This window comes from Sander vitreus, chromosome 2 (assembly GCF_031162955.1).
Source record: "Sander vitreus isolate 19-12246 chromosome 2, sanVit1, whole genome shotgun sequence".
In the NCBI taxonomy this organism is placed as follows: domain Eukaryota; kingdom Metazoa; phylum Chordata; class Actinopteri; order Perciformes; family Percidae; genus Sander; species Sander vitreus.
The window spans coordinates 38,700,634-38,726,865 of NC_135856.1; the positions used below are offsets into that span (position 1 = coordinate 38,700,634).

Below are 26,232 nucleotides of genomic sequence, written 5' to 3' on the forward strand. Positions count from 1 at the left end.
GAGCCTGTCAGCGGCAAAACGAACACTTTAGTGAAGGTAAATACAAGCTGGACGATTGTCCTAGGTTGAAGAAAATGGTAGTTACCCTTTAACAGCAAATGTAAATATGGTTTGTTAAAACCTCCTTGCACAATCAACCTATTTTCTGTGTGAGGACGGTCTGCAACAACAGTAAGGCGCACTGTAGGTTTGTTACACTGTGGTGGAATGTAACAAGTACATTTACTCAACTACTGTACTTTACTTAAGTACAAATTTGAGGTAATTGCCACTTTCTACTTCTACTCCAATACATTCATCTGACAGCTTTAGTTACTTTACACATTAAGATTTTTGCACACAAAACACATGTAGTTTATAAAATATGTTTTATTATAAATTAAACTACCCAACAATATAACGGCCATGAAATATAAAGTCCAGCTGAAATTTAACACGCAAGCATTTGCATATTTAAATAATATTTTCAATGCAGGACTTTGAGTCTTTTTACAGTGTATTAGTACTTTTACTTAAAGGATCGGAATACTTCCTTCACCACTGTGTTACATATTGTTGAGGAACAAAAAAATATCTTGACCTTCAGTTGGACTGAGCTGTGACCAGATCAGTGTTGTCATTAATATGAATGAATGGCTTTGTGATTTAATCTATTTACAGACCTGAACAGACGCTTACTTGAACCCCAGTCCTGCCAAGGTAAAAGCCATCCAACAGGAGCCTCCTGGAAGACTTCATAACTTCTTCAGGGAGTACGTGCCAACATTACCTCAACTGAAAATGACTCCGTCAACTTGACTCAGTCATCACCATTAGTCAAGCGGAATAGTAATTGAGCTCGTCCCCATTTCACATAAGACAACAATATGGCACGGGGACGTCATTAGGTGCAGGACGGGAAAAAGTGATGAAGAGCTCACTGAAATGAGATTGGATTTAAACAAGTGGCGCCGCTGTCCTGGGGGCCATACATGGATGCTCTTTGAGCGGATAGGTGGAAGCTGCATAATGATGGGACACTTAGCTTCCCTACTGTTCAGATTTATGGGCTCCGAGGCCTGTTATAATCATTATGGGGATTGTAAAAGAGAGAGAGAGAATTGGGTTGAGACTATATGGGCATAAGAGGAAGAGATGGAAATTACACTGAGGTTTTTTTTCTGGTAACACAGCACTTTTGAACCATAAATCTTTGATCCTCTCCTCCCTATTTGTGCAATGGCATTTTATAACCAAAGACTCCCTCTAATTTCACACTCCAATTAGTAAATTACTATGTCAAGATATGCAAGTCTTGGGACGGTACTACACAAGCAGGTCACACCCTGAGGGAACATGGTTAACCAAAAAAAAACAAATACACTTAACACAATCAATGTTACCAAAAATGAGTGACTTTTGTTTGATTGTTTGTTAGTCAACAACCCCAAATAAGCTCTAGCAACACAAAGGGAGGTATAAAAGGACAAATACCCCTCGAAAACAACAATGATTGTTTTTATTTCAGCATAATGCTTGCAAATGGACCAGAGGAAACTTGAGTCAGTGAGTTGGATCTCTGATAAAGGCTATTTTACCACCGCTAAAACTGAACAAACGTGAGTCATTTGGAACAGGTTCAATAATTAATTTTGCATAATCAACTTAAATCAACAGACAGCGTGGTAAGTGGTGAAGGAAGTAGTTAGATCTTGAACGCTGCAACACTGCCGAATAAAAAGGCCCCATTACAAGTTTAAAGGTACAATATGTCAAATGTCTGCATTAAAAGGTGTAAAAACAACTATACCTGTTATATATATTTTGTTGAGTTGTCTACTTACACTATCCTAAATGTTTCCAAAAATGTTCAAACCCAGAGAAATCTATTTTATTTTAATGACACGGGACGTTTCCTTTAGTTGCCTGTCAGTGGCGTCATATAACCTTTGACCCCTCTGGTTCCTTTAACTTCCATCAAAACACGGGCATCCGATGATACGTTCGAGAGTAATTGTAAATCATACAATGTTACAAAAAGAATAACACTCAGGAACTGTTATACAGCTTGCTTTCTGCCACACAGCATCCTTTTGTCATTGATTACGTGCCACTTACAACAGAGTAATACAGCAGAGACCTTATTTATTGATACATTTCAATATCGATTGATCCAACTTAACGTAACGTGCTACGTTGACAAGTAGCTCATGGTAATGCTCGGTGGGGAACGTTAACGTTATAAGGTTACAACATCGTTCAACATGCTCAGTAAGTATAATTGTTTTGATCAAGTTAAAGTTACTGGGATGAGAGGGATGAGAGCGGACAACAGCCCCGGGGACACGACACACCCACAGTTAGCGAGCAGCCTGCCATTATTATTAACTTACAGCAATCTGAACCCAGCCAACACAAACTCCAGCGCCCGGTGATAACGATGCTAACGGCAGTAACAGAAAGTGTAATGTTCCATCAGGGAAACAGACCATATCGCCCCAAGTGTCCGAGGCAGTCGCCGCGGTGTTGTGCTGAAAGTCTCCCCCCTTTAGCATTTAGTGGTCTTCTTTACAGTTAAAAAACAAATGGTGACTGTCCTGTGGACAAAAGGTGAAGGTGGGGAGAATTCCGGCAGCCATCCCATGGATGTTGAAAATGTCTAATCTCGTTTTCGGGGGGGGGGTCCTTAAAAATAATAAATAAACAGTACATTTGTAATTAGACACAACAAAACAAAACCGGACACAAAAACAGACACAAAAAAACAACAACAAAAAACAACTAAAATACAAAAATAAAAACGGACATCATAATCAGTCAGTCATAATCAAGTTTGAGGCAGAATAAGGCATATAGGCGTATCCTCAGCCCCGAAGATACTCGGTGGGCAGTCCCCAGCCGCGTTGAAGTCTCTTAGCGGTTTTGAGTAATATATCAACAAACCCTTCCCCCCCCCCCCCGGTGCTGAAAACATCCAAAAAGTGACACTGACGTGAAATATATTGTGATATTGTGGTTTAAGCTGCTGGCTAATGTTAGCTTGCATGCTCGCTAACTGGTCAACTACCAATACAAATCGAATCAAGAGAACGTAATTATGTGGGGAAAACTGCAGCTATTTTATCAGAATGACATGAATAAACGTTACTAAATGTAACATAGATAAAACTGTAATAGATAAACCCATCCGTGAACAGATATATTTTAATCGGCAATTGTGTTACTACACTGCACAGTGCCAAAGCGTTTTTGCACAGAGCCTAAGTATATGAACGTAAAAAACAATGTGGAGAGCATCTGGACGAGCCGACTCAAGGGATGGAGCATCTGCTTGTTGTCTTCTCCGTGTCTTGCTTATTACCTGGTGGTTAAATTGAATAGGTTAGCCACGAAGCTAGCGACAACTTCAGTACAGTTTCACAAACTTAAGGTGGGCGGGATAGATTTTTATTGATCCCAAAAAAATGGGACATAACGGTGTTGCAGCAGCAAAATATCAGACACACAGCACACATACAGAGTAAATATTAAATAATAGGAAACAATATGCATGAAATAATAATAGAATACTACACGAGCAATATTTAAAATATATACAATTTGGAAATAAGATGTACAACTGTTTTATAGATATAGATAAACTTAATGTGCAAGTTGGGGAGTAAAAATTTACAACTGTTTGACTAGTAATGATAGGATGTAGATAAACCTGTTGTGCAAGGTGCATTCAGTTCAGTTGTGATGTCTCTGAGTCTTATCTCACACTCAGTGATGAAGTGTTAAAAAGTTGTATTGCCTGTGGTAGGAATGATTTCTTGTAGCGGTCCGTGCGACATCGAAGCTGTCGGAGCCTCTTAGAGAAGGTGCTCCTCTGTTGGACCAGTGTGGAGGGGTGGAGAGGGTGGTCAGGGTTATCCATGATAGATAACAGTTTGTTCAGTGACCTCCTCTTCACGACAGCTTCAAATGTCTCCTGTTTGCAGCCAATAATGGAGCCAGCCTTCCTGATCAGTTTGTTCAGTCTGTTTGTGTCGCTGGCTCCGATGCAGCAGATGGCGGAGGAGAACAGAGCGCTGGCCACAACAGACTGGTAGAACATCTCCACCATTCAGCTGGTAACAACAGACTGGTAGAACATCTCCACCATTCAGCTGGTAACAACAGACTGGTAGAACATCTCCACCATTCAGCTGGCAACAACAGACTGGTAGAACATCTCCACCATTCAGCTGGCAACAACAGACTGGTAGAACATCTCCACCATTCAGCTGATAACAACAGACTGGTAGAACATCTCCACCATTCAGCTGGCAACAACAGACTGGTAGAACATCTCCACCATTCAGCTGGCAACAACAGACTGGTAGAACATCTCCACCATTCAGCTGGCAACAACAGACTGGTAGAACATCTCCACCATTCAGCTGCACACGTTAAAGGATCTCAGTTTCATCAGGAAATACAGTCTGCTCATCCCCTTCTTGTAAACAGCAGTGCTGTTGATTTTCCAGTTCAGCCTGTTGTCGATGTTGACACCCAGGTATCTGTACTCCTCAACTCCTCAAAATGTCCACATCTCCACCCAGAATGCAAAGGGGCTGCAGAGCCGTTCCCTTCCTCCTGAAGTCGATCACCATCTCTCTGGTCTTATCCACATTCAGCAGCAGGTGATTCTTACCAGACCACACCACAAAGTTGTCCACCAGCGCTCTGTACTCTCCCTCCTGTCCATCCCTTATACACCCAACAACTGCAGAGTCATAAGAGAACTTCTGTAGGTGACATGACTCTGAGTTGTACTGCAAGTCTCTGGTCTGGTCTGGGCGGTAGTCTTTGAGGCCAGATGGAGTCGACTTCTTGGGGACCGGGACAAGGCAGGACGTCTTCACAGCAGCGGCACCCTCTGCAGGCTCAGGCTCAGGTTGAAGACATACTGGAGAGCACCAGACAGTTGACTGGCGCAGGTCTTCAGGACTCTGGGGCTGATGCCATCCGGGCCGGCAGCCTTGTGCTGGTGAAGCCTCTCCAGCTGTCTCCTCACCTGGCCAGGTGTGAATGAAAAGCAGGGGGGGGTGCTTGAAGTGTCTGTTGGGGGAGATGAGATGTGCTGTAGTTGTGGGGGGAGTGGGCAGACCACAGGGTCTGTTAAAGTAACAGTTCAGCTCGTTTGCACTCTCATGTCTGCCTGGTGTTGGTCTTCTTCTACCCCTACCTCACATATAGTGCAACCCCCCCCCCCTCCTTTCTTCTTACTGCTTTCTGTAACGTCCCTGTCCGCCCAAACCATCAGAAAGCCGGGTACCGCCACGCCATGGTCAGGGATGTGCGAATGCAGCCATGTCTCGGTAAAACACAGTATGCTGCACTCGCGGAACTCCCTCTGGGTCTTAATGAGCGCCGCCAGTTCGTCCGTCTTATTTCCCAGAGACCGTACATTCCCCATAATGATCGCTGGGACGGCAGGCTTATGTTTCCTTTTTTTACCCCGGCGTCTCCTCTGTAGTTCCTTCAGTATTTCAGGCTCGTCCTCCGGCAGAAGAACAGGTCAACACAGCGCTATCAGCTGATCGCGTGCGTAAACAATAGTCCTGTTGCCTTGAGTGTAATACGCAGTTACAAAAGACGTCCAAAGTAAGAACAGAACCAAGAGAAAAATGCCGAAGTTGTCAGAAGCCATCTCTACACAGATGTTCTTAGTGACTATAAAAAAAGAACTGAACTTAAAGACCAAAAAACTAACTTAAAACACACAAAATACACACACACATCAGAAGCTGCTGCAACAGGCTACCGCATGACACAGCGCCATTTTTGCTGACTATAAGGTGGACCAGCTATTCACAATTTAGTGACAAGCTGCTCCTCCAAGTTTTGCTTTATTAATCTCTCCCTCGCTGCAACCTATTTTATAGAGTCTGTGGCTGCAACCAACAACCACTAAGCTTTAAGCAAATAATTTGCGATGACGTCACAGCTCTCTAACTTTAATGACTAATGTCAATGAGCATATTGGCAGTTTCATTTTGAGTTTCTTTTTTATTTGTTTTCCTCATCTGCGTCCCTTGATAACAGCTGAAAGTAGATGTACCGTTTCACAGGGCTGTGTAGGCTCCAAAAACAAAGAAACAACAACAATCCCAAAGCAAAAGCTCACCGTCTCGCCTGTGACAATCCTACGCTGTGTGTGTGCTGCAGGTGTAGCCAGTTAAAAGATAGCGTTTCAGAGCCCCTGAACCGGAGAAATAAAAAAACTCTTCTGACCCGTTTTGGTTTGGAATCTGCGAAGGTTGTGTTGCAGTCTCAATGGCCGCAAACGGAGACCTTTGGCAACACCGACACTGACGCCAGTGTTTCGCTGCCTGATTGGGTCATGACGTCTCATTCTGAGACTAAGCTATAAACATTACAACGGCAACTACAAGCAACAGGCGGAGTATACATGCCGCCTTGTGTTTACCCCGGCACGCGCATGCCCAGTATACGAGAATGTTTATGGGATATGCGGTTTGGGCGTGTTAGTTTAAACGGAGATTAGTTCTTCTACTGGAGCTGAAATATGTGCACGGAGATCACTTTTGGCTCAGAACTCCGCTTCAAAACCAAAACATAGCAACGGAAATGTAGCCTTAGAGGGGTAGGCTGGCAAATTAGCAGTTGACAAAACAATATCTAACTCTTGGTCCACCTACTCACCTGATCTGGAGCTTTCAACCACAGCCAAGAGGGTTAGGGTTGGCAGGTTAGCAGCAGAGCTGGCTTACAGGACTGACAAGAGCTTTCCAGTCAAGGTTTGCTAAATGATGCTTTGTGACCCCATGCTGCCACGTATTTCCACACACTGACAGGCTACCTCCTGGGACGACGGTGACTAAAATAAATGTCATAATTACCTGTCGACCAAATAACATACAACTTGACTCCTCGCTGTGAGAGAACAGCTCAGAGAAGACCCAGCATCCATCCTGCTGCCAGCCGCCACAGAGACGAGAGGAGTCAACGACATAAATTGTCACATCACCCCCCCCACACACACACACACACACACACACAGAACAGAAATATGCAAACCGCTCAAGTGTTTTCCTTTACCTCTGTCGATGTGATAAAGGCAATGTGTTTGATTCTGAGAAGTGATTTTAACCTAGTTTGTCATATCAGGGTTGGCTCGGCTGGAGCGTCAGCAGCGCTGACGATGAGGGAATACACAGCAGGCCAACCAACAAGCTGATAAACAAGCCGACAGACAGATTAACTGATATCTATTCAGCTGGTGTCACGCCGACGGAGGATGTTAGCAAAGCCTCTATAACATGAAATGAGCTATTTAATAAAAATATAAGCACGATCGATCAATCTTCATTTGTTCTCATTTATTGCTTCATTCCCTTCCCTCTGTTCCTTTGTCCCTAACTTTTTTTCAACCCCACCCGCCTCTGACGCGTCACACACACACACACACACACACACACACACACACACACACACACACACACACACACACACACATATATATACTTGCAGTTAGCCCCCTCACCTTCAGCCTCTTTTCTCGATCTCCTGCACCTGACAGCTATGATTTTCTTCAGTGAAGAGCTAAAAGTGGACTGACAGGCCCACACGGCTCGGGGAGAGCAGTGGCCATGCAAGCAACATGTAAAGGTTACAACGGATGTTGAAAATATCAAAGGCCCCTCCTTCAGTGGTGGAATTCTAAACACCTTAAGAGAGCACAGAGGCTAGACTTGCATACAATGACGAAATCCCACTGTTGTTTGCCACACAGCATACTGGCTTACTATTGTATAGTGGAAGTTAATGCTATTCGCCTAGTCTAAAACTACCAAGGGTGGGTTCATTTCTTAGGGTTAGGGTTAAGCTGCCAGTATGCGTCATCAGAACTTTCTCCAAGTACAAACAAGTTTTGTTTTTGTCCTAATTTCAACATACGTAGGTGCCAATTCGATTTGTATTGCGATTTTCATTTATTGTGATTCTAGAAGTATTGCGATTTGAGCAAGGCTGGATTGAAAATGTCCCAGGTTTCACTGCATGTCAACTGATTTTTGGCAATTTAATTATTTGTTACGGAAATAGAATTAAATTAAAAACGGAATTAGCTAAGGCTCAATGTCCATTAACTTGCTTTTTAACTTTAACTTCCGACTGTATGACACGGACTTCATCAGCAGATGCAATCGGCTCAGTTGCCATGGAACTGCAGGCATTCAAACGCCCTTAACTCTGAACACCTCCAGGACAAATCCAGCCATGCTGGGTTAAATGTTGAGGTTGACAGCTCATTCTTGACCATGATAGAAAGTTCCAGAACAAGGGGTTGTTTTGTCAACCTTTTCAAGTCAAGAATGAAATGTCAACTCCTTAACCCCCTTTCCCCTTATACTGAATCCTAAGCCCTGACAATATGGGGACAGCCTTTTATGGCAAAAGTAACTTGCACGGCAGCTGGATTCTCGTAACATCATGAGATCACACCAAAATCCGGCAAACATTGGTAGAAAATGAATATTCACTATCAAACAGCCCACTGTCCAAGAGGGGCTTTGTTCCCATGAAATCAATGAGGTAATGACTGAAGTGTAATCCGAGCTTTATAAACTGTATAAAGCAAGGGCTACAAAGTAGCTGAAAAGTTTATTTTCATTGCTGTTGATGCACTTCACTATTGCTTGGCAGCAGACCTCCATCTGCTGTTTTGACAACGGAGTGACAATACATATCTGCTATTCCATCAGAACGAGTTACTCCATCTGTTCTGCCTGCCTCTCGTCGCCATGTAGCCGTCGGTGCTTCACTGTATCCATAATTTCCCTTTGATTTCAGAGCTCCATCCCTGTTTCATCATGCAAGATGCAACAAAATCACATAAAAAAAAAATCTGATGAATCAAGCCATGCTTGACCTGGTGGCATCTCTCAAATATTTTGCTCCTTTTACAAGTTCATATCGTCAAGTTTTCATATGTGTCTACTTAATTTCACAGATGCGTTTCCCACACAGTCTCCCCCTATCCTCGGCTTATTATGGTGTTCTTTTTTGGGGTTTTGCTGTCTGTTTGATAGTCCATTTTCTACCAATGTTTGTTTTTTTTCCTTTACAATATTAGGCATAGAGCTCAAGAGTGACCGCCCATTTTTTTAACGGCTCTGGTTCCAGAAGTAATTATCCCCATTCAATTGCTCCATTGATATTTAAGAAAATGCTTATATAACAAGTTTCAAGCCTGGAACCAAGCCAACCAGCTACCAGATGATTTGGGACCTTAAAACATTTGATTCTGCTCAAAACACATTTTGAAAACAGAAAAAAAGGCAAAGGTACAAGACTGTGTACAGAAACGATCATGGACTTTAGTGGTAGCAGCTCATTAGTCATTCACAGGCATGCAGGTGTGGTTAACATTTCCATAGTGACAGTGAGCCCCACCAATCAGAGACATCACTGTTACGCTTAGGATTGTGGGTAGTGTAGTGCTTCTCCATGACATCATGAATAAAACATGTTTTTTCCTAAAACCAGGTTGATAAGCTCTATACCTCTTCTACCATCTAGAATTAACCTGCCAAAGACAGCTCCCTACTATGATCATTTAGTCATGATCTATTGTATTATTACTCTTTGACTCTGAGCCATCCATCACCTGCCTAATGACATTAATCCTTCCGTCTGTAGCAGGTTGCCAACTCACTTGGTTGAATCCCATTTGTGTTTAAATTCAGACTCAGTAATAAAGCTGCTGCAGCCACTGAGACACCCTCTCCCTGCTACAGCAGCCTCAGCCTTAATGGATTACCGCACCTCCAGTACAAACACAAATGAAATGTTTGCCTGGACCGAGGGTTTGTTGTGTACCGTCTTAGGATAATGCAATTGCAGTGAAGCATGAATGCGCACTACATGTCCGTGTGGATGAGTCTTTATGAGGTTAGAGCTGAACCATAAAAGCCTCTGTCCTCGTTAAAGTCAACACTTGCGGTGTGAATGTACACCGGTGGTTCTCTTAGTTTCTCTAAAGTGCAAGTGTCTTTTTTGCTGCTTGCGGTTTAAAAGGAAATGTGAGGATGGGGAATTTTAATTTGTCAGCGCTCAACTTGCGTTTCTGCAGCAAACTGACTGCAGCAGACCAGCAGGAAATACACCTTCTGTGTGTGTGTCTGTGTGCTCGCGTGCGGCAGACCGCTGTTCAGAGGTGTGCTGGGAAGTCACAAACGGTGCCTGACAGGCACATTTCTAGAACATGGGCAGACAACACAAAAAATCCCAAAAATATCAGTCACAGATTTTTTTTGTGGAAAAGCTGAACCCAAATTATTTAAAATGCTATGAATATAATATGACTGTAAACTAGCAAGCGCAGAAAATAGGTGCATTGAACCAGTTTTACATGTCATCATCATGGCCACTGAAACTACTACTCGGTTGTGAAAACAGATGTGTAATGTCTTCTGTGGCTTTGTAAGTCTGAGAAAATAATCCTGATGATGTCATTAGGGGTTATCTTGGCTTGGGATTGGAGACTAGACATCTTTGAGCCACACTAGCTAAATATTGAATGAATTTCCATGCAAGTATGTATACGTCCATGATCCCCAGAGAGTTTGTAGTAAAATGTCTCACAAACTATTCGCTGTGTTGCCATGAAATTTGGTGCAGATATCAAGGTATCCATGGTTCCCACAGGATGAATCTTACAGGTCTTGGGGATCCCCTGAACCTTTGATCTAGAGCGAACAGTTTTTAAGTTTTCACATATCCAGTCAAATATCATCATCAATTATCAATGCCAACAATATAGATTTTCACAGAATTCATGGTTCCCAGATGATGTACCCTAATAAGTGCTTCGGTGGTCCCCTGAGGTTGACTTTTGTGGTTTTTATAGAAATGTTTAATACCTATTGGGTGGATTGCCATCCAATATTTGGGGTAAAAATGGGAGCATTCCTTTCCCCTCAGGATGAATTCTAATAACTTTTGTGATACTTAACGTTTCATCTGACGCCATCATCAGGTCAAAAATGTAATTTGTCCAATACTTAGTTTTATGATTACATACCTGTAAAACCAATTACATTCCCATCAGCCCCAGATGTACTTTGTGTTTATTGCAAAATAGCAAAAATGAACATGCTAACAAGCTAAACTAAGGTTGTGAACATGGTAAACATAATACCTGCTAAATGTCCGCATGTTAACATGCTGAAGTTAGCATTTAGCACTGCTAAAAGCACTGCTGGGCCTAAGTACAGCCTCAAAAAACTGCTAGCGAGGCTGTAAACACTTAGTCTTGGCTAAAGAAAAGCTAGACTTGGGGTGTGGTGTTTGTTGTGGGTCTGATAAAATATTACAATACATGTCATTTAGCTGATGCTTTTATCCAAAGCAACTTACAGTTGCTAGATATGTCAGAGGTCTCACGCCTCTGGAGCAACTAGGGGTGAAGTGCCTTGCTCAGGGACACATTGGTTGATGTGTCACAGTGGGAATTGAACCCAGATCTCCCACACCAAAGGCATGTGTCATATCCACTGAACCATCACCACCCCAAGATGCTATTAAGTTGCAATATTGGAAGTGTAATTAGGGGATACAAGTCAGGATATCTTGGACACTGCTGCACCAATTCTTCTTTAATCTATCACTCACAACTTTATGGAAACGCAATAATAAAGGGCTGGAGTTCTCTTTAATAACAACAACACAAGGAATATAGGGGATCATAGTGACGGTAATAAATATAATCATGATTAATGACAAATGCTAGCTGGAAAATGATTCTGTCATAGGTCAGAAATTCACATAAGGAAATAGCTGATTGCAAACTACGTTTGATTACAGTGTACAGCACTGCACTTGTGTCTCTGATGCATTTATTGGATGTGTTACAGTAATAACTACACAGTCCATTAGAGAGTCACGGCCTTGTCTCTCAAGTTTGCTGAGGCGTTCATATTCATTGTCAATCCCTACAGTTCCACTGCAAGTAACACAAAAAGGAATTATGTATCTCATTTCTTCCTGTTTTTCAAATCCTATCTATCCCTCAAATGTTACTAAATAGGCTATCTGCCAATACAGTAGCAGAAATATTGTAGTTTTCACGTCAGCTACAGGGCGAGGATGTGTGTCATGAATAAGTGAGGACATTAGGTTTTTGTCTGGGCTTTTGTGAAAAAGAAAAAAAGGTTTTTACGGCAATATGCTGTAACACCCAGTCTCCTGGGAGCTCAGACGGTTCACAGGGAATTAAATAAGACAACTCCTATTTATTCTGTGTGGAGTGTCTTCACTCTACTGTTCTTTCTGTGTCAGCCTGTTTACATAAACTCACTGACTTGGCAGCACCAACATTGGCCCTATTCTCAGAAGCCAACTTGGGACTACATCAATGAGTAATTGTCTCCACATACCCCTCACAGTCAAGAGATAAGAGCCTGGAATGGTCACCAAGAGCTCTACATTCTAAAAATACCTCAATTTACTCAAGGAGGGGACTGACCTGAAAGGTAATACAAAATAAATAATAATAATAATAATCAAAGCCATAAAAGGGAATCAAGAATTACAACAAAATACTTCACTCCAGCCTATTTGTCCTGACATGCATTCTGATGTCTGACTGAAGAGTTTCGCTCCTGCCTCCAAGTTACGTCCCTTAGGGCTACACTCATCCACAGCTAAGCACCAACTTACAGCTGATTAAATTCAGAGTGACCCAGTCTGAAAACTATTAGCCGGTTACAAGCTGAAAATGAGCATATTAAAGCGTCTCGCTGCTGGCTCAACAGTCAGAGATGAAGTGTCGAGGCCTGCGAGGGAGATCAGGTGGACTTAAGCGACCGATAATATCTGTGTAAACCCCTTTTAACTAACTAGATGAAGAACATATTCTGTATTTGCAGCCCCCCGGGAAGTGGTTGCCATATGTGGATAACACATGCAGGAGTGGAATGAAAATGGGCCAAACAGAGGTGATAATCATGTCTGAGCCTTTTCTCTTTGGGTGCCAAGGTGTCGTCGTGATTATGCAAATTATATCCACATTAATTGTATCCTCATAATAACTGATCTTCATTGCACGCACTGACCCCAACTTCCTTGTTAATGTTGAGTTGCCAAATCGAAGTCTCAGCCCGCCCCCGCCTTCTTGAACTTTCTACTCTGCTGCTTGATGTATATTCCACCTTCATGACTGAGACGTATTTAATCAGCGAGATCAATAGCTGTTACCACCATTGATCTTGTGAGTCTATTTCATGGGCGAGTCGGGCATACCTCATATTATGAATACGCTGTAATTTTTATAGATAATGTACGCTGCTCTGGGCTGTTTTTAATTAACATTAGGAAAGACTGTTTTTGGAATAATATAACAGCTGTGACTGATGAAGAGTTTTTACTCCTTGCAATCCATCAGAATCATTTTGTTTTGCCCAGAACTTTGGCTGAAGACAGACAGCACCTCTCTTTCAACTGCTCCTTCCCTAGACTTCAGAGGGTTTTGAAGTTCTTGAACCTGGCTGCCTTGTTCATCTTAATAGTTACTCGTGCAGTCTAAAAGAGCAGCAGCAGAATTTTAATGCCGGAGCAAAGTTGTGGAGCTCAAATGAAAGTTTAGATCCCTTTTTTGCTTTGCGTGACTGAATGCTTAATGTGTGAAACTACAGAGGACGACTGTCATGTCTAGCTCCTACTCATAAGGTTTTGTTTTGTTTCATGTTTATGTCTCAATTATTATTGTCTCGTTTCAGGTCATTTCACTTCCTGGTCTTTGTCTGATAAAGTAAATAGGATAAGCTTAATATAGTAAACCCAATCTACAGGTCCATTTGTTGATTTAAATACTAAATCGTTCACCTGTTGATGCAGAAATACATCTTACTTGCTGTCAATCCACTGCCAAGAAAGCCCCTGACATTTGCTCATGCGGTGAGAAGCTTTTCAAAGCTTTATCGTTGACAGGTTTGATACAGCCACCACTGTTCACCAATCATCAGCCTCCTGCACCATGCCCCCCCTGCAGGGTGATGGTTTTGGCTGTCAGGTCAGAGTCATTGACCTTAATGGCAGACCATTGCTGGCTACAATCTCAGAGCACTGTACGAACATGGTGTGCAGAACTCCATACTGTGTGACAAAGTAACCTTGTAAGGAAAATGGGAGGCTGAGAATCACTTTAAGGCACTGGTGTTTTTTGGATAAGGTAGTATAAACTTTTTACTTACTTCTGAAATACAAGCTCTAACTCAAATACAGTGACAGCCGGGCCTCTAATAATAACATAAGAGTTAATAATAATAAGAGTCTCTGCTCTGTTAAGAAAAAAGGGCCAATAAACAAATTACTAGTACCTTTACAGTAATGGCTTGCATGGTGCATTGTGTGCATTTCCATCACTTCCATCAGTCCAATAATATCACCACTCTGTGGCTGTGAGCTTCTCTTTTTAACAGAAATACTCATTTCACTCACTGATGAAGGCATTCTGATTTGTTATACACGTCCTACAAATGTTTCACAATGAAAGAACCAAGTTTTCAATTAAAATAATAAGGTCATTTTAAATAACCATGTAATGTGGCAATAATTATGAGTAAAATATAGACAATTAAATCGTTCCAATTAAATGATAAGCTTCCTGAAACCAGAGTATTTTAGTGAATGTGCCAGGTCAGTTGAATACACAAATGTGCACATAGTCTCCAGGCAAGAGTGCAATTTATTATATGAAAAATAAAGTTTCGAATTATAAACTAAACATGAATAAATATTCACTTTTTTTATTATTTGAAATGGAGCCACTCTTTCCAGAAAAATTCTAACATTAAAGGTCCTGTTTTTTAAGTTTATTTTTTGGGGCTTTTCCCTTAATTGTGGTGAGAGATGGGGGATGACACGCAGCAAAGGGCCGCAGGTCGGACTTGAACCCCCGCCGCTGCTAAGGACTCAGCCTACATGGGGCGTACGCTCTTACTGGGTGAGCTAGAGGCCGCCCCGAGACCTGATTTTAACATCTGTCCTGAACATAGACTGTATCTAAAGATGAACGACGCGTCGCCACTCCCTACCACTGTACAAAGTGAAGCCAAAATGTCCCGGCTATGGGCACCGCCATCTTGTCATTTTGGAGCCAGAGTCTGCGCAGTACTGATTGGGCGGTGGAGCCGCGGTATCAAAGTCCCACCCATTCACCAAGGCAGGTAAAAATTGCGAGGGGGCATTTTTTTTTTTTTCATAAAGTAGGCTAAAATGAACTAATTTACCCAGGGTCAGCACTCGCAAATATGGCATTTCTTGAAGCAGTTTGTCCATTTTTTATCTCTTTTAAAAAATAATAAGTACAACTTGACAAAGTATTTAAAAGTCAGTTATGAGCTTTAGGCTCTTTCATTACAGATTTAACACACACACACACACACACACACACACACACACGGCTGCAACTGCGCTCTCCCAGTGTGTGCTCCCGCTTGTACACACTTCGGAGCCGAGACTAAAGAATAAAATATTTATAGATTAGCTAGTGCAGTAAGCTAACGTTAGAAACTGTTAACGTTAAACGAGTTACATCTAACTAGGATGTCTATCCCTAGACTGTAACTGTAAGCACCTGTCCTGTCAGCGTCTGAGGGCGGCTGTGCTGCGATGATCTCTCCCTGACCGATTCTCCATCACTCATGTCCAAATCTAGCTTCCTCTAGCTTCTGATAATGCAGCAGCCTTGTCAAAAGTCGTTGCTAGGCTATGCGACTGTGGGCCAGCACAGTGGCTTTTATAAGGGGGTTGAAGCCATAGACAGATACTAATGAAGTGAGAGGACGGCTGGAGCAGTTGCTCTTTGTGTCAACTATCACCGCAGATAGGATTACATTGTTAGTAGTTGAGATTCCCCTGCAATAAAGACGCCATGGAGACCTACTGCAGTAATTGTGTTGTTGTGTTTGTACGTTTTATGGATGTGATGCTGAAACAAGGGGGCAGAAAATACAATTGGGGGGACAAAGCCCCCTTTTGCACCCTGGTGGTGCCGGGTGCGTGTTTCACCCCGTTTTTATAGCATCAAATAACTAACCAACACCAGCGTGATAAGAACTACCTAAAATGACAGAACCCATCTGTGTACATCCTTTAACATTAAGGGGGCGGGATTTATCACCTATATTGCAGCCAGCCACCAGGGGGCGATACAGATGTTTCATCAACACCTGGGCCTTTGTGATCCAATCACAAGTGGACTGCTCTAAGTACAGGTGTGAATGCACCCAGGAGGACCTTTGAGATCCGACCACTCAGACCACATTCGGAGGTGGTGGTGGTCTGGTTCATATTTTCTTAAAGCGTAACGCTCACCCAAATGCAACCTAGGGTCTTTTTGTGAATGTACCCAAGTCAAACTTTAGTTTAAAAGCATATTTAGGACGAAATCGTCACTTTTAAGATTTACCGTATTCTCATTTTTCAGTCAAATGGCCTTTTGAATGGGAGTGCTAGGGGCATTTTTACGCTAGCATCAAAATATCTATTTGTAAAACACTAAGAAGGCTCGACACAACATGAGACTTTGGTCCAAGTATCACCAGGGGCTCTACACATGAACTCAGCATTGAGAACATTGGTTGTGTACCCAGAGTTTACTAAAAAGAAAGGTTTTAACAACTCACCGTAGCTCTGGTTGTTTCCGGCTGCTACCACCTCGGCAGTCAAAACGAGTCAATATCTAAACAAGTAGCCACAGATTTAGGATATCTTGGTCACCGGTGTCGTTAAGGTGTTTTACAAATAGATATTTTGAGGCTAGCATAAAAGTGCCCCTAGCACTCCCATTCAAAAGGACATTTGACCCAAAAACAAAAATACGGTGAATCTTAAAAGTGGCACTTCTGGCCTAAATATGATTTTAAACTAAAGTTTGACTCGGGTACATTCACAAAAAGACCCTAGCTTGTATTTTGGTGAGAGTTAGGCTTTAAGGGCGACATTTTCTTAACAGTGTGTATGTGAATGTGTCCTGGGCCACATTAGGAACCGCTTACTTAACTGTAACTGGCTTTGTCCATGACTGAGCTATAGGTAGCTCTGTGTATTTCTCATGTCACAGAAACCACTGAGAGTGAATTGTGTGTTTGGGATGTTAATATCATACTGTCCACGATGTGTCTGTGTTTTTGTTCCGGGCACTGCACAGATGTGACACCCGCCCGCCTGCTTTCATCCCTGGCTCTCTGGAGCTCTGTGCCCCGTGGTAGCCTGTACAAAGGCGGCTGTGTCAGCGGTATGGAGGTCCCCGGGGACCGCCAGTAGACAATAATCATAATTGTATTTTTAGTTTAATTAAAAGTACCTGAATTAGGGGCACCTGGTTAGTTCACCTGGTTGAGTGTGCGCCCCATATACAGAGCCTCAGTCCTTGTCGCAGCGGCCTGAATTCAACTTCTGCTGCTGCTGTTTAGAAGCCGATCAAAGGAACGGCTGTAAAACGGTGGATAAATACATTTCATTTCCTATAAATTCTTCAAAATGAAAAAAAATTATTTCGTTATAATATGAAGCTGGTTTTGCTGCATTCATTTTTACTGTCCATTATGAGTTTGACACTAGAAATACAATGCTAAATTGGTTGACAGCTCTTTTTGTCATCATCCAGGGTTTTTGTTAAGTCTGTTTCTTGTTTTATTTTGAAGGTTCACTTCTAATGTGTCATGCTGTGTTTTACTTCCTGCCTTGTGTGTTTTCCTGCTTTTGTAATTGCCTGATATCTTCCACCTGTGTTCAATGACCCTTGTATATTTAGTTCCCTTGTCTCATTGTTGGTTCGCCTTCGTTGATGTTTGGAGATTTTGAAAGTGACTAGATGTACTGTTTTTGTAGCCTTTGATTTATTAAATTATTTAACTGCATCAGCCTACCTGCTCCCTAACCGTGACACTTTTAAACTCAGCACAACTAACTGAAGTAACAAACTCCGAACATCGTCTCTATTTTCCTTGTAATAAATATCAAATTACACAGTTCTTTCAGAGAAAAGAAAATTATAAGGACATATAAAAAACATAGCGTTACTGCAGGTCTTTTTGATCCAACATCCATCACAAAATGGTGACATGTTGACAACTTGCTGACAGTTGGCTGTGCCTAGTGAATTCAGTCGTATGCCCCAGGGTTTTGATGTAGAACAACGGAGAAAGTGTTTAGTTTGCATTGACAGAAAACATTACCAAAATCATTTCTACATTGCAAACGGGAGCAGATCAGAAAACCAGTAGGGTTCTTACTAAAATATGATAATTTATATCTCCTTAAGGATATAGAAATAAAGGCGCTATCTCAAATACAGATCTGGTTGACTCTTCATTTCAGGTAAAGGCTCACACCACTCTTTTGGAATTCATATTTGGCAAGTGAATGAATGCTCTACCATCAGGTACTTACCTATATTCAACGCTTTCTCCTGAATGGGTTCGTACGATATTATATGTTAATTTCTGCACATAATTCTTGTCGCCGGCCGGTCACATGACAGTTGAGTTTAGCGGTCTTTACAGTTAAGTTTAGCTGACAAAAGGTGACTGTGAGCCGGGTACAGGGCACCGCAAGGAGACGGTCCTTTCAGCGGCCACTGCCGTTAAGTTTAGCCGACAAAAGTTATGCAGCGACAACAGTTAAGTTTAGACACCAAAACCACTAGAAACAAGATTGTTTGATTCAATGATGATTGATGGTTTGGGTTCAAACACTGGGACACGAACACAAGTTTCCTGGGTGAAAGTCATATTTTCAACTGGACATGAACTTCCGCTCCCTGCTTGAGTTGTGTTTTATGACCTAGGCCTCCCTTCTATGTGGCGCTTCATGCTATTGTACAGCAGCAGGCAATGTGATGCATACAGCAATAAATAGGTGAACAAAATGGGAATTACAGTGCACTACTTTTCGTAGAGATACATACGAATTGTTCATGTGAACAGCCTGCTGTATTGATGAAAACTACAGTCCCCAGTGAATATGTACTGTGGGCAACACAAAGATAGAGACAGACAGAAAGGAAGTATGACATCAAACGCAATCTCACCTTCTGGTCATGACTGTAGGCTAGGGCCCAGTCCTCTTCAGTGGGGTGGAATAAAAGGCTCAGGACGTAGAAAGCGAGGCGGTACTTCTGGTAACTTGCACCCTCGTCAGAGCTGATGAGCACGCTGCTCTCAAACTCTGGATCTGTCAACACCATAATCTGAGAAGAGAGAGGGAGGAGAAGGAGAGTGTGCACACATGCCAGGGAGTGTAGGTATGAGTTTGTGAAGACATGAGAGGAAAGGATTGGGGGGTGAGTTTGTGTAAAGAGGTAGGAAATGAGAAGGTAGAAGAGAGATGTTAGAGGCAGGAGCACTGTCAGCAGAAAAAAGGCCTGGCCCTTTTGGCACACAGCAGGCTTATTCTTGGCAAACAGCTCGTCTACATATTCAACTTCATTTCATGAGTGTGACTCTGTGCGCTTCTGTTGCCATGGCTCTGTGGCTCTTCCTGTGCACTCTGAGGTGAAGACTCGGGAGTTTTCATAATTTCTCTCTAAAATAAGATCAAGGTTGTTCACGGCAAGAAGACCAGATCTGACCAAAAAGAACACAGGTGGGTTGAAAAGAAATATACAAAGACATTGTCTCAATATCTTACAGAAAGGTGATGGAGCTTTAAGTCTGGTTACAATAATAATAATAAGTGCTGTACAAACAAGGTATTAAGAAGCCAAGTATGAATCTGTTATTTTCTTTATCAGCTAGTCCTATGTCCTGTCTTAGAGTTTCTCCTTCCCAGAAAACATTCTAATTTCAAATTTAACAGCACCACAGTGGTAGCCGCTCTAATTTCATGCTTGGAATATTTCTGCCAGAGCTATCACAGTTATTACTGAATTCAATAAGAACAGGAATTCCACAATGCCTATTTCCTTCAGGTAAAGACATTTATAGTCTTTGTGGAAGCAGATAAAATAGTCACAGCAATTCCTCCTTGACTAAAGAGGAGGTGTGTAAATAGACGTGTAATATATTTTAACAAAGTTGTTCTTGGAATCAGACTATCCTGTTGAATACATTTGTTAAGGTTACATGATGTTATGTAGAAGAAAATCCCTTATCAGTACATTTAACTCAATATTCTCCAATTTTGTAGGCTAAATAGTTAAAGTAAGGATTTGCATTATTACACATAAATCAGTAGAAGTGTTCATTTAAACTGTATTTGCTGCTATATGCTATACTAGGGTGATTACATTTTACATGTTGTACTACCTTGCAAGTGCCTTTATCATTTCAACTGTAAAACATAGAGAAGCTTTATTGTCCTAATATTTACTCTCCTTTCAGTCTCGCATTGCCAGACCTATCTCTACAGTTCTGTGTCAGCGCTGCAGTATGGTCTGGCTACACGGCCTATCTATTCTGGGATATGGGAAAAAAGGTATTATATATATATATATATATAGGTTCTTCTTTAAACCAATCACAAATTGTCCTGGGCAGCACTAAGCCCCAGTAGCGGAGATAGTGAACTTAGGCTTTAGTCAGGGTTTATCACAGCAATGTACATCTGTTGAGCCAGACTATCCTTTTAACTCTGTTTGGGCCTCCACCAGAGATGGGGACTCGAGTCTGAGACTCGGACTCGAGTCGCACTTAAGTCGCACAAACAGCTGACTTCAGACTTGACTGAGACTCGAGCTTTGAGACTAGTCAACAATGCTTTTATACAATTATTGCTTTTTAAATCTTAATGTATTCATGTATTTCTATTTTCTTTTATTGGCGCATATACGTTGGGGAAACGTATGACAAGCCTCATATCCCCTGCCCTTTGCCATAATGTGTAACGTAACGCATGTGCTATGCCTATGTGCGCAAACTCACATATAAAAAAATGCATTGCCGATGGTGACACCAAGTCCTCCTGGAGTTGTTCCTTTTGTAGTTAGTTTAGCTTTCAATAACTTGGTAAACAGTGGCAGTAAGCCAACAGCTACATGCAAGGTGTGTGGCACCAAGATAAATGATGCTGGATCAACAACGTCGGACTTCATCAGGCATCTCAAAATGCACCCAGATAGGTCAGTCACTTGATAATGTGAAAGAGACGTTACATTTAGCATATATCGTCACAGGTAACAAGCTAACCATTGCTAAGTGTTGTGCTAATGCTGGGAACAGGCAAATTGTATCTTTATATTTGTATCCATATGACGTGACAGACTTAGGTTAATATTTCACCAGGTCAGAGGTCTAGTTGTGTTGTGATGTGTTAAGTAGACCCCATAAAGTCTCCTACAGCTGATGTTGATACTGGACTGTCTGGATGGAGCTACAGGACATGCTTTGAATTCATAAGGTTTAACAATACAGTGTTAGGGACAGATCAGATGGCCAGAGACTTGAGACTTGAGATTTGACTTGAACTTGCCCCTCAAAGACTTGAGACTCGACTTGGACTTCCAAAAAATGACTTGTGAACATCTCTGGCATTTCTAAGCTTAGTAACGCCAAAAACACACTGGCCACGGAGGTCCATCATTTCGCCCTCCAATCACGCTTTCAAGTCCCAAAACGGACTGCTGTTCTCCCCCATAATGTCCTCCATAGCACTCTGATAGTAGCAGCATCTGCTCAGTACTTTCACTCACTCTGGACTTGACGTCGCATAATGTTAAGCTATTTATATGTTATAGTATCGGCACAATTCATAACCTTCGGCTACACGAGTGACACTTTGACATCTGATTTTTAAGTGGCCAGAGCGTCCGTACTGAGAAAAATGCTGACTATAAATCAATCTGGATACAATCTAGATATGCCAAAACAAATTGATTAGGGCTGGCAGTCTGAACAAGGCCTGCTGGTTGGTGGTAGGCAAGTAGTTCCAAAAACCTTTTTGGCTGAAAACAAGGTTGATGAGAGTCAAGTTTATGGTCCAGAAAACTGTAGAGCTGAGGGGAACTGCAGAGTGGGGTAATACTTATCTGTGGGTGTGTCACTATGATCAAACCCCTTCACATTACACTTCATCATTTATTCCATTATCCGCATGAAAATATGGACTGGTACAGCTTCAAATGTTTATCTCTTAGTCTTAAACTACGACACCCATGGCTCTATAAGGATTCTGAGGTGGAATTGTGGGCCGTGGCTTCGCTCGTGGCCCAAATGGCTGTTTTCTCTCGTCAATTCAATTTGTATTGGAAAAACAGCAGCACATTTGTCACTGACAGAAATGCTAGGCCTCTTTCCAGAGCTTTAACCAGGAACCCTCCCTGGTGGTGATTTAGATAAATTGTTTTTCATTAAGCACCAATAAACAGGCAGCACATTCTCAACCTGGATACCTCACTGGCCCGCTCGCCAATTTTGCCATGTATTACCCGTCACCGTCACTGTGCTGTGCCAAGACCGTGTTTTTGGCGCTTGTCAGATGTAATTAACAGTTTTTAAACAGTAATCATATTCTATAATACTATATGAGTGAGCAGCAGAGTACATTGTGAATAGGAAATTACATTTTGCCATGCCTTATTCTGAGTCAAATGTCAGGACTTTCAGTTAAATAAAAAAGTAGAAATGCCTTGAAGAGGTATATGCATGTAGTGTACGTTTCATATTTAAACCTATCATGGTATTTAAGCCTTGTGCTCAGTGATGAGTGTCATTTCCCCTCTCTATGTTCACTATGTAACTATATCCTTCACATTTTGCTGTAGCTTGCTGGTAGCTCGACAATATTCATATTTTCATAGTGATTTAAGTAGTTAAACAACAAACAATTTTGGGCCATAAAAGGAAATGAATTATTTTTTTAAATGTATTTTACCATTGCTTCTTTCTGTAACTAAACATCCTTGCTGCTGTGAAGGCATGATGCATCAGGAGTTAGGGTAAGAGTACCACGGTAAGCCAATCAGAGGCAGATTAAGGCAGAGTAGGGCGGGACAATCCTTCGCCATCCTTCCAAGGTAGCTGGAACGTCAGCTCACCTGTGAAGAATATTGGACTATAGATTTGAATGTTTTGAATCTGAACTTGTAAATCTAAACTTGATTATATTTGGTGTATTAGTCATACATATTGCTTATTGCTATTTGTCAACAAATGGTCAAGTTGCTCAATCAGAACATGAATATGAAAGAAACAATAAATACAGACACAAATATGTACAATATAATTGTTAAATAATGAATAATAATAATTGTAATTTCCCTTGCAGGATTAATAAAGTATACACTATTATTATTATTATTATTATTATTATTTATTATTATTATTATTTAACTTTAAGAAAAAAAGAGGCTGTATGGATTAGTGCAGGATGTGCAAAAATGTTGAGGGATGTGCAAAAGTTCAGGATATATAGTCTGTGCAATGAGTAGGTATATAGTCAAGGATTAAGGAGAGGAGGGGAGGGGGGATAAGAGTCTACTGCATGCTATCAATCAATGGGGTATTTCTTTTCCTTTTTGGTGCATATGACAATGTGAACAAGTGGGCACTTATTGCAATAAACTCAATTGAGTGTCATTTTTTGCTGGCATAATTTGGCATCACATATACAGTGTCAATTTTCTTTACCAAGTAGTTTGAACTACCTTTTCTAAGTAGGCCTAGCTTTAGGTAACCAATCTAGATTCCCTCGGGTAGCTTTGCTGTAGTTCAACTTCTTCCAGTGTGAAGTAATGATGTGGTTGTTCAGGTGGCACCTGGATCATTTTTGGAAGCTGTTGCAATGGTCCTGCTCGACGCCCTACACTGCGACAACTATTATTTTTAGTCATAGTTTTATTATCTTTATTGTTACTATAAGTGCCACGGCGCATCATGGCAACTGCTATAATTGTTATGAATCATATCATGTATGTCTGTATCATTGTCTCTGTGTTCTAACAGATGGCCACTCACCAAGAGTCCGGCTCTGTCCGAGGTTTCTGCCTAAAAGGAAGTTTTTCCTCGCCACTGTCGCACCAAATGCTTGCTCGTGGGAATTTTTTGGGTCTTTGTAAATTATAGAGTGTGGTCTAGACCTCCTCTAAGTGTCCTGATATAACTCCTGTTGTTATTTGACACTGTAAATAAATGAATAAATGAATAGAATTAAATTGAAATTTGCAAAGCCTTCCCAACACTGTCAATTGCAGTGCTTTTACTTGATCTTTTCTCTGGCTTCGACTCAGCGAGGCCAGCAATTTACTCTTTCAACACCTGGAATGGGGCCTGGAAAGTATTGTCACATTCACTTTACTCATTTACCACCATGTAAGTGTGAAAACAGCCCCGTTATTTCCCAACCTTACACATTATTGTAACAAGCCAGTCTCTGTCTGTCGCCTCAGTGATTAGAAAGAACCCACAACCAATTCGAAGCCGATACAAAGGAATAGGAGATGTGGCCAATTTCTCTCCCGCCTACTAAAACAATCACCCTAAAAAAAAACTCACTTCCAAAATCACAGTGAGTGACCGAGGGTTGATTAACATTTCCCTCACAGCAAGCACTGTGCAAGCAGCGTTTGTGAGGAGGGTAACAATACTAAATCAATAGAGGTTGGAGGGATAACCGTTGTGTTTTATCAGCCTGAAGTTGAGCTGTGCATGAGCTGGAGCACAGAGATAGAAGCCGGTAGTTGTTGGATCATGAGGTAAGTGGAGGTATGGATCAGAAACAGAGGGAAAGAGACACCCCGCAGCAAATGAATCACGTCACACCAGATCAATTGGGCTTAGTCTGTCTTTGAGACTAAGGTTTTACCAGAGAGTCGTCGCTGCAATACGCTCATTAACCATGGATCAAGACTTAATCATCCACAGCTAGCTATCATGTTTCCACTGCTGTGCCACCTCAATGGCATTTTAAAATGTGCATGTCTTTATTTTTTAAACGAACCCAATCTAGCAGCCGTTCAATCAAAGTGTTCAAGGACTGAGTGCGCAACGAGCTCGGGGAAAAAAGACATCAAAAAACAGCAGAGAAGATTCATGGGAAGTGTCTTTTTCAGAGGCCTTGTGCTAAATGTCATTACTATCATTCAAATCTGTAATGTGACATTAAAGGTCACAGCTTCTTAGCTTTTTTTCTTGGACATTTTAAGGGACAAAATTTTACATATGTTTCCAGAATCGTCGCAGTGGACATATACTGTAACGATCCCTTTATAGTTGTTGAGAGGAATATCTCAAAGAGTAGCAGACGATTCTATCTTACAGTGAGTGATTAGGCATCCAGACTGCTCCTTTATCCGCAAAAACACAGGCGGATGCTAAATAAGGTCACCAAGATGCAAGGAGGCAACAAAGAAATGTAGGCAGCGGTCAGGCAAGCTTTCATCCATCTGTAGGATGGCTAATCGAAATAATTAGATTAGAGATAAGGTGCGTAGGGGGAATCGGCCCATGGGCAGAGCCAGAGGTCAACCTAATGGAGTACAATATTCTCCTGAGATTGTTACTACTGCTTGGCTTTGATGACTCATTTACACCAGAACATGCACGCAATAAAATGCTGGATTTTCTTTTACGTAGATTAGTTTAAAACATATCAAATATCTTGACTTTACTTTGAAACTGATATCAGAACTGTGTTCTTAGTGTCAGTCCCTGAAATGGGTCAGTACTCCCCAGTACTGAGTCCACATGAGTACCCTTACTTCTAATTGTCGTTAATAGTAATATTAATAGGCTGACTGTATAAAGTCTATTACTGATATTTATACCAAAATTGTAGGTAAGTAAGTAAAATGTATTTATATAGTACTTTTCACAGATAAAAATCACAAAGTGCTATACAAGAAATTGGAATATGATAAATAGAAGACATAAGAATACAAGGAAAACATAGGTACACAAAAACAGCCAGCCATAAAAGCCCTTGTCTAACTTAAAGCCTGTTTGAATAGACAAGTCTTCAACCACTTTTTAAAAGAATCAACAGCATATGAACAACGTAAAGAGAGCGTTAGTGCATTCCTCAGCCTGGGTACCACTGCCTGAAACGATCGATCCCCTCTGGTTATAAAATGAGTGCAGGGGACCACTAACAACATCTAGGCTATTTATCATGATTTATTGGGAGAAACCAAGCACTTCTATGTAAAACCAGACATTTAGCACCCCAATAAACGCGAATGGAATGATCCTTTCTTTCATAACCACATTTTCAGACACTGCGACGATTCAACTGTGAGATTGGCAGGCGAATCAGGCTCCTTAG

At 41.5% G+C, this 26,232-nt stretch overlaps 1 protein-coding gene across 1 annotated transcript in view; it reads right to left on the bottom strand.

Moving 5' to 3' along the window:
- Positions 1–26,232, bottom strand: part of sorcs3a (sortilin related VPS10 domain containing receptor 3a) — a 358,459-nt gene that overhangs the window by 127,285 nt on the left and 204,942 nt on the right. The window contains exon 4 of the mRNA XM_078270418.1: positions 19,067–19,225. Within this exon, the coding sequence (XP_078126544.1) occupies positions 19,067–19,225 (159 nt within the window). The remainder of the gene's footprint in view (positions 1–19,066; positions 19,226–26,232) is intronic.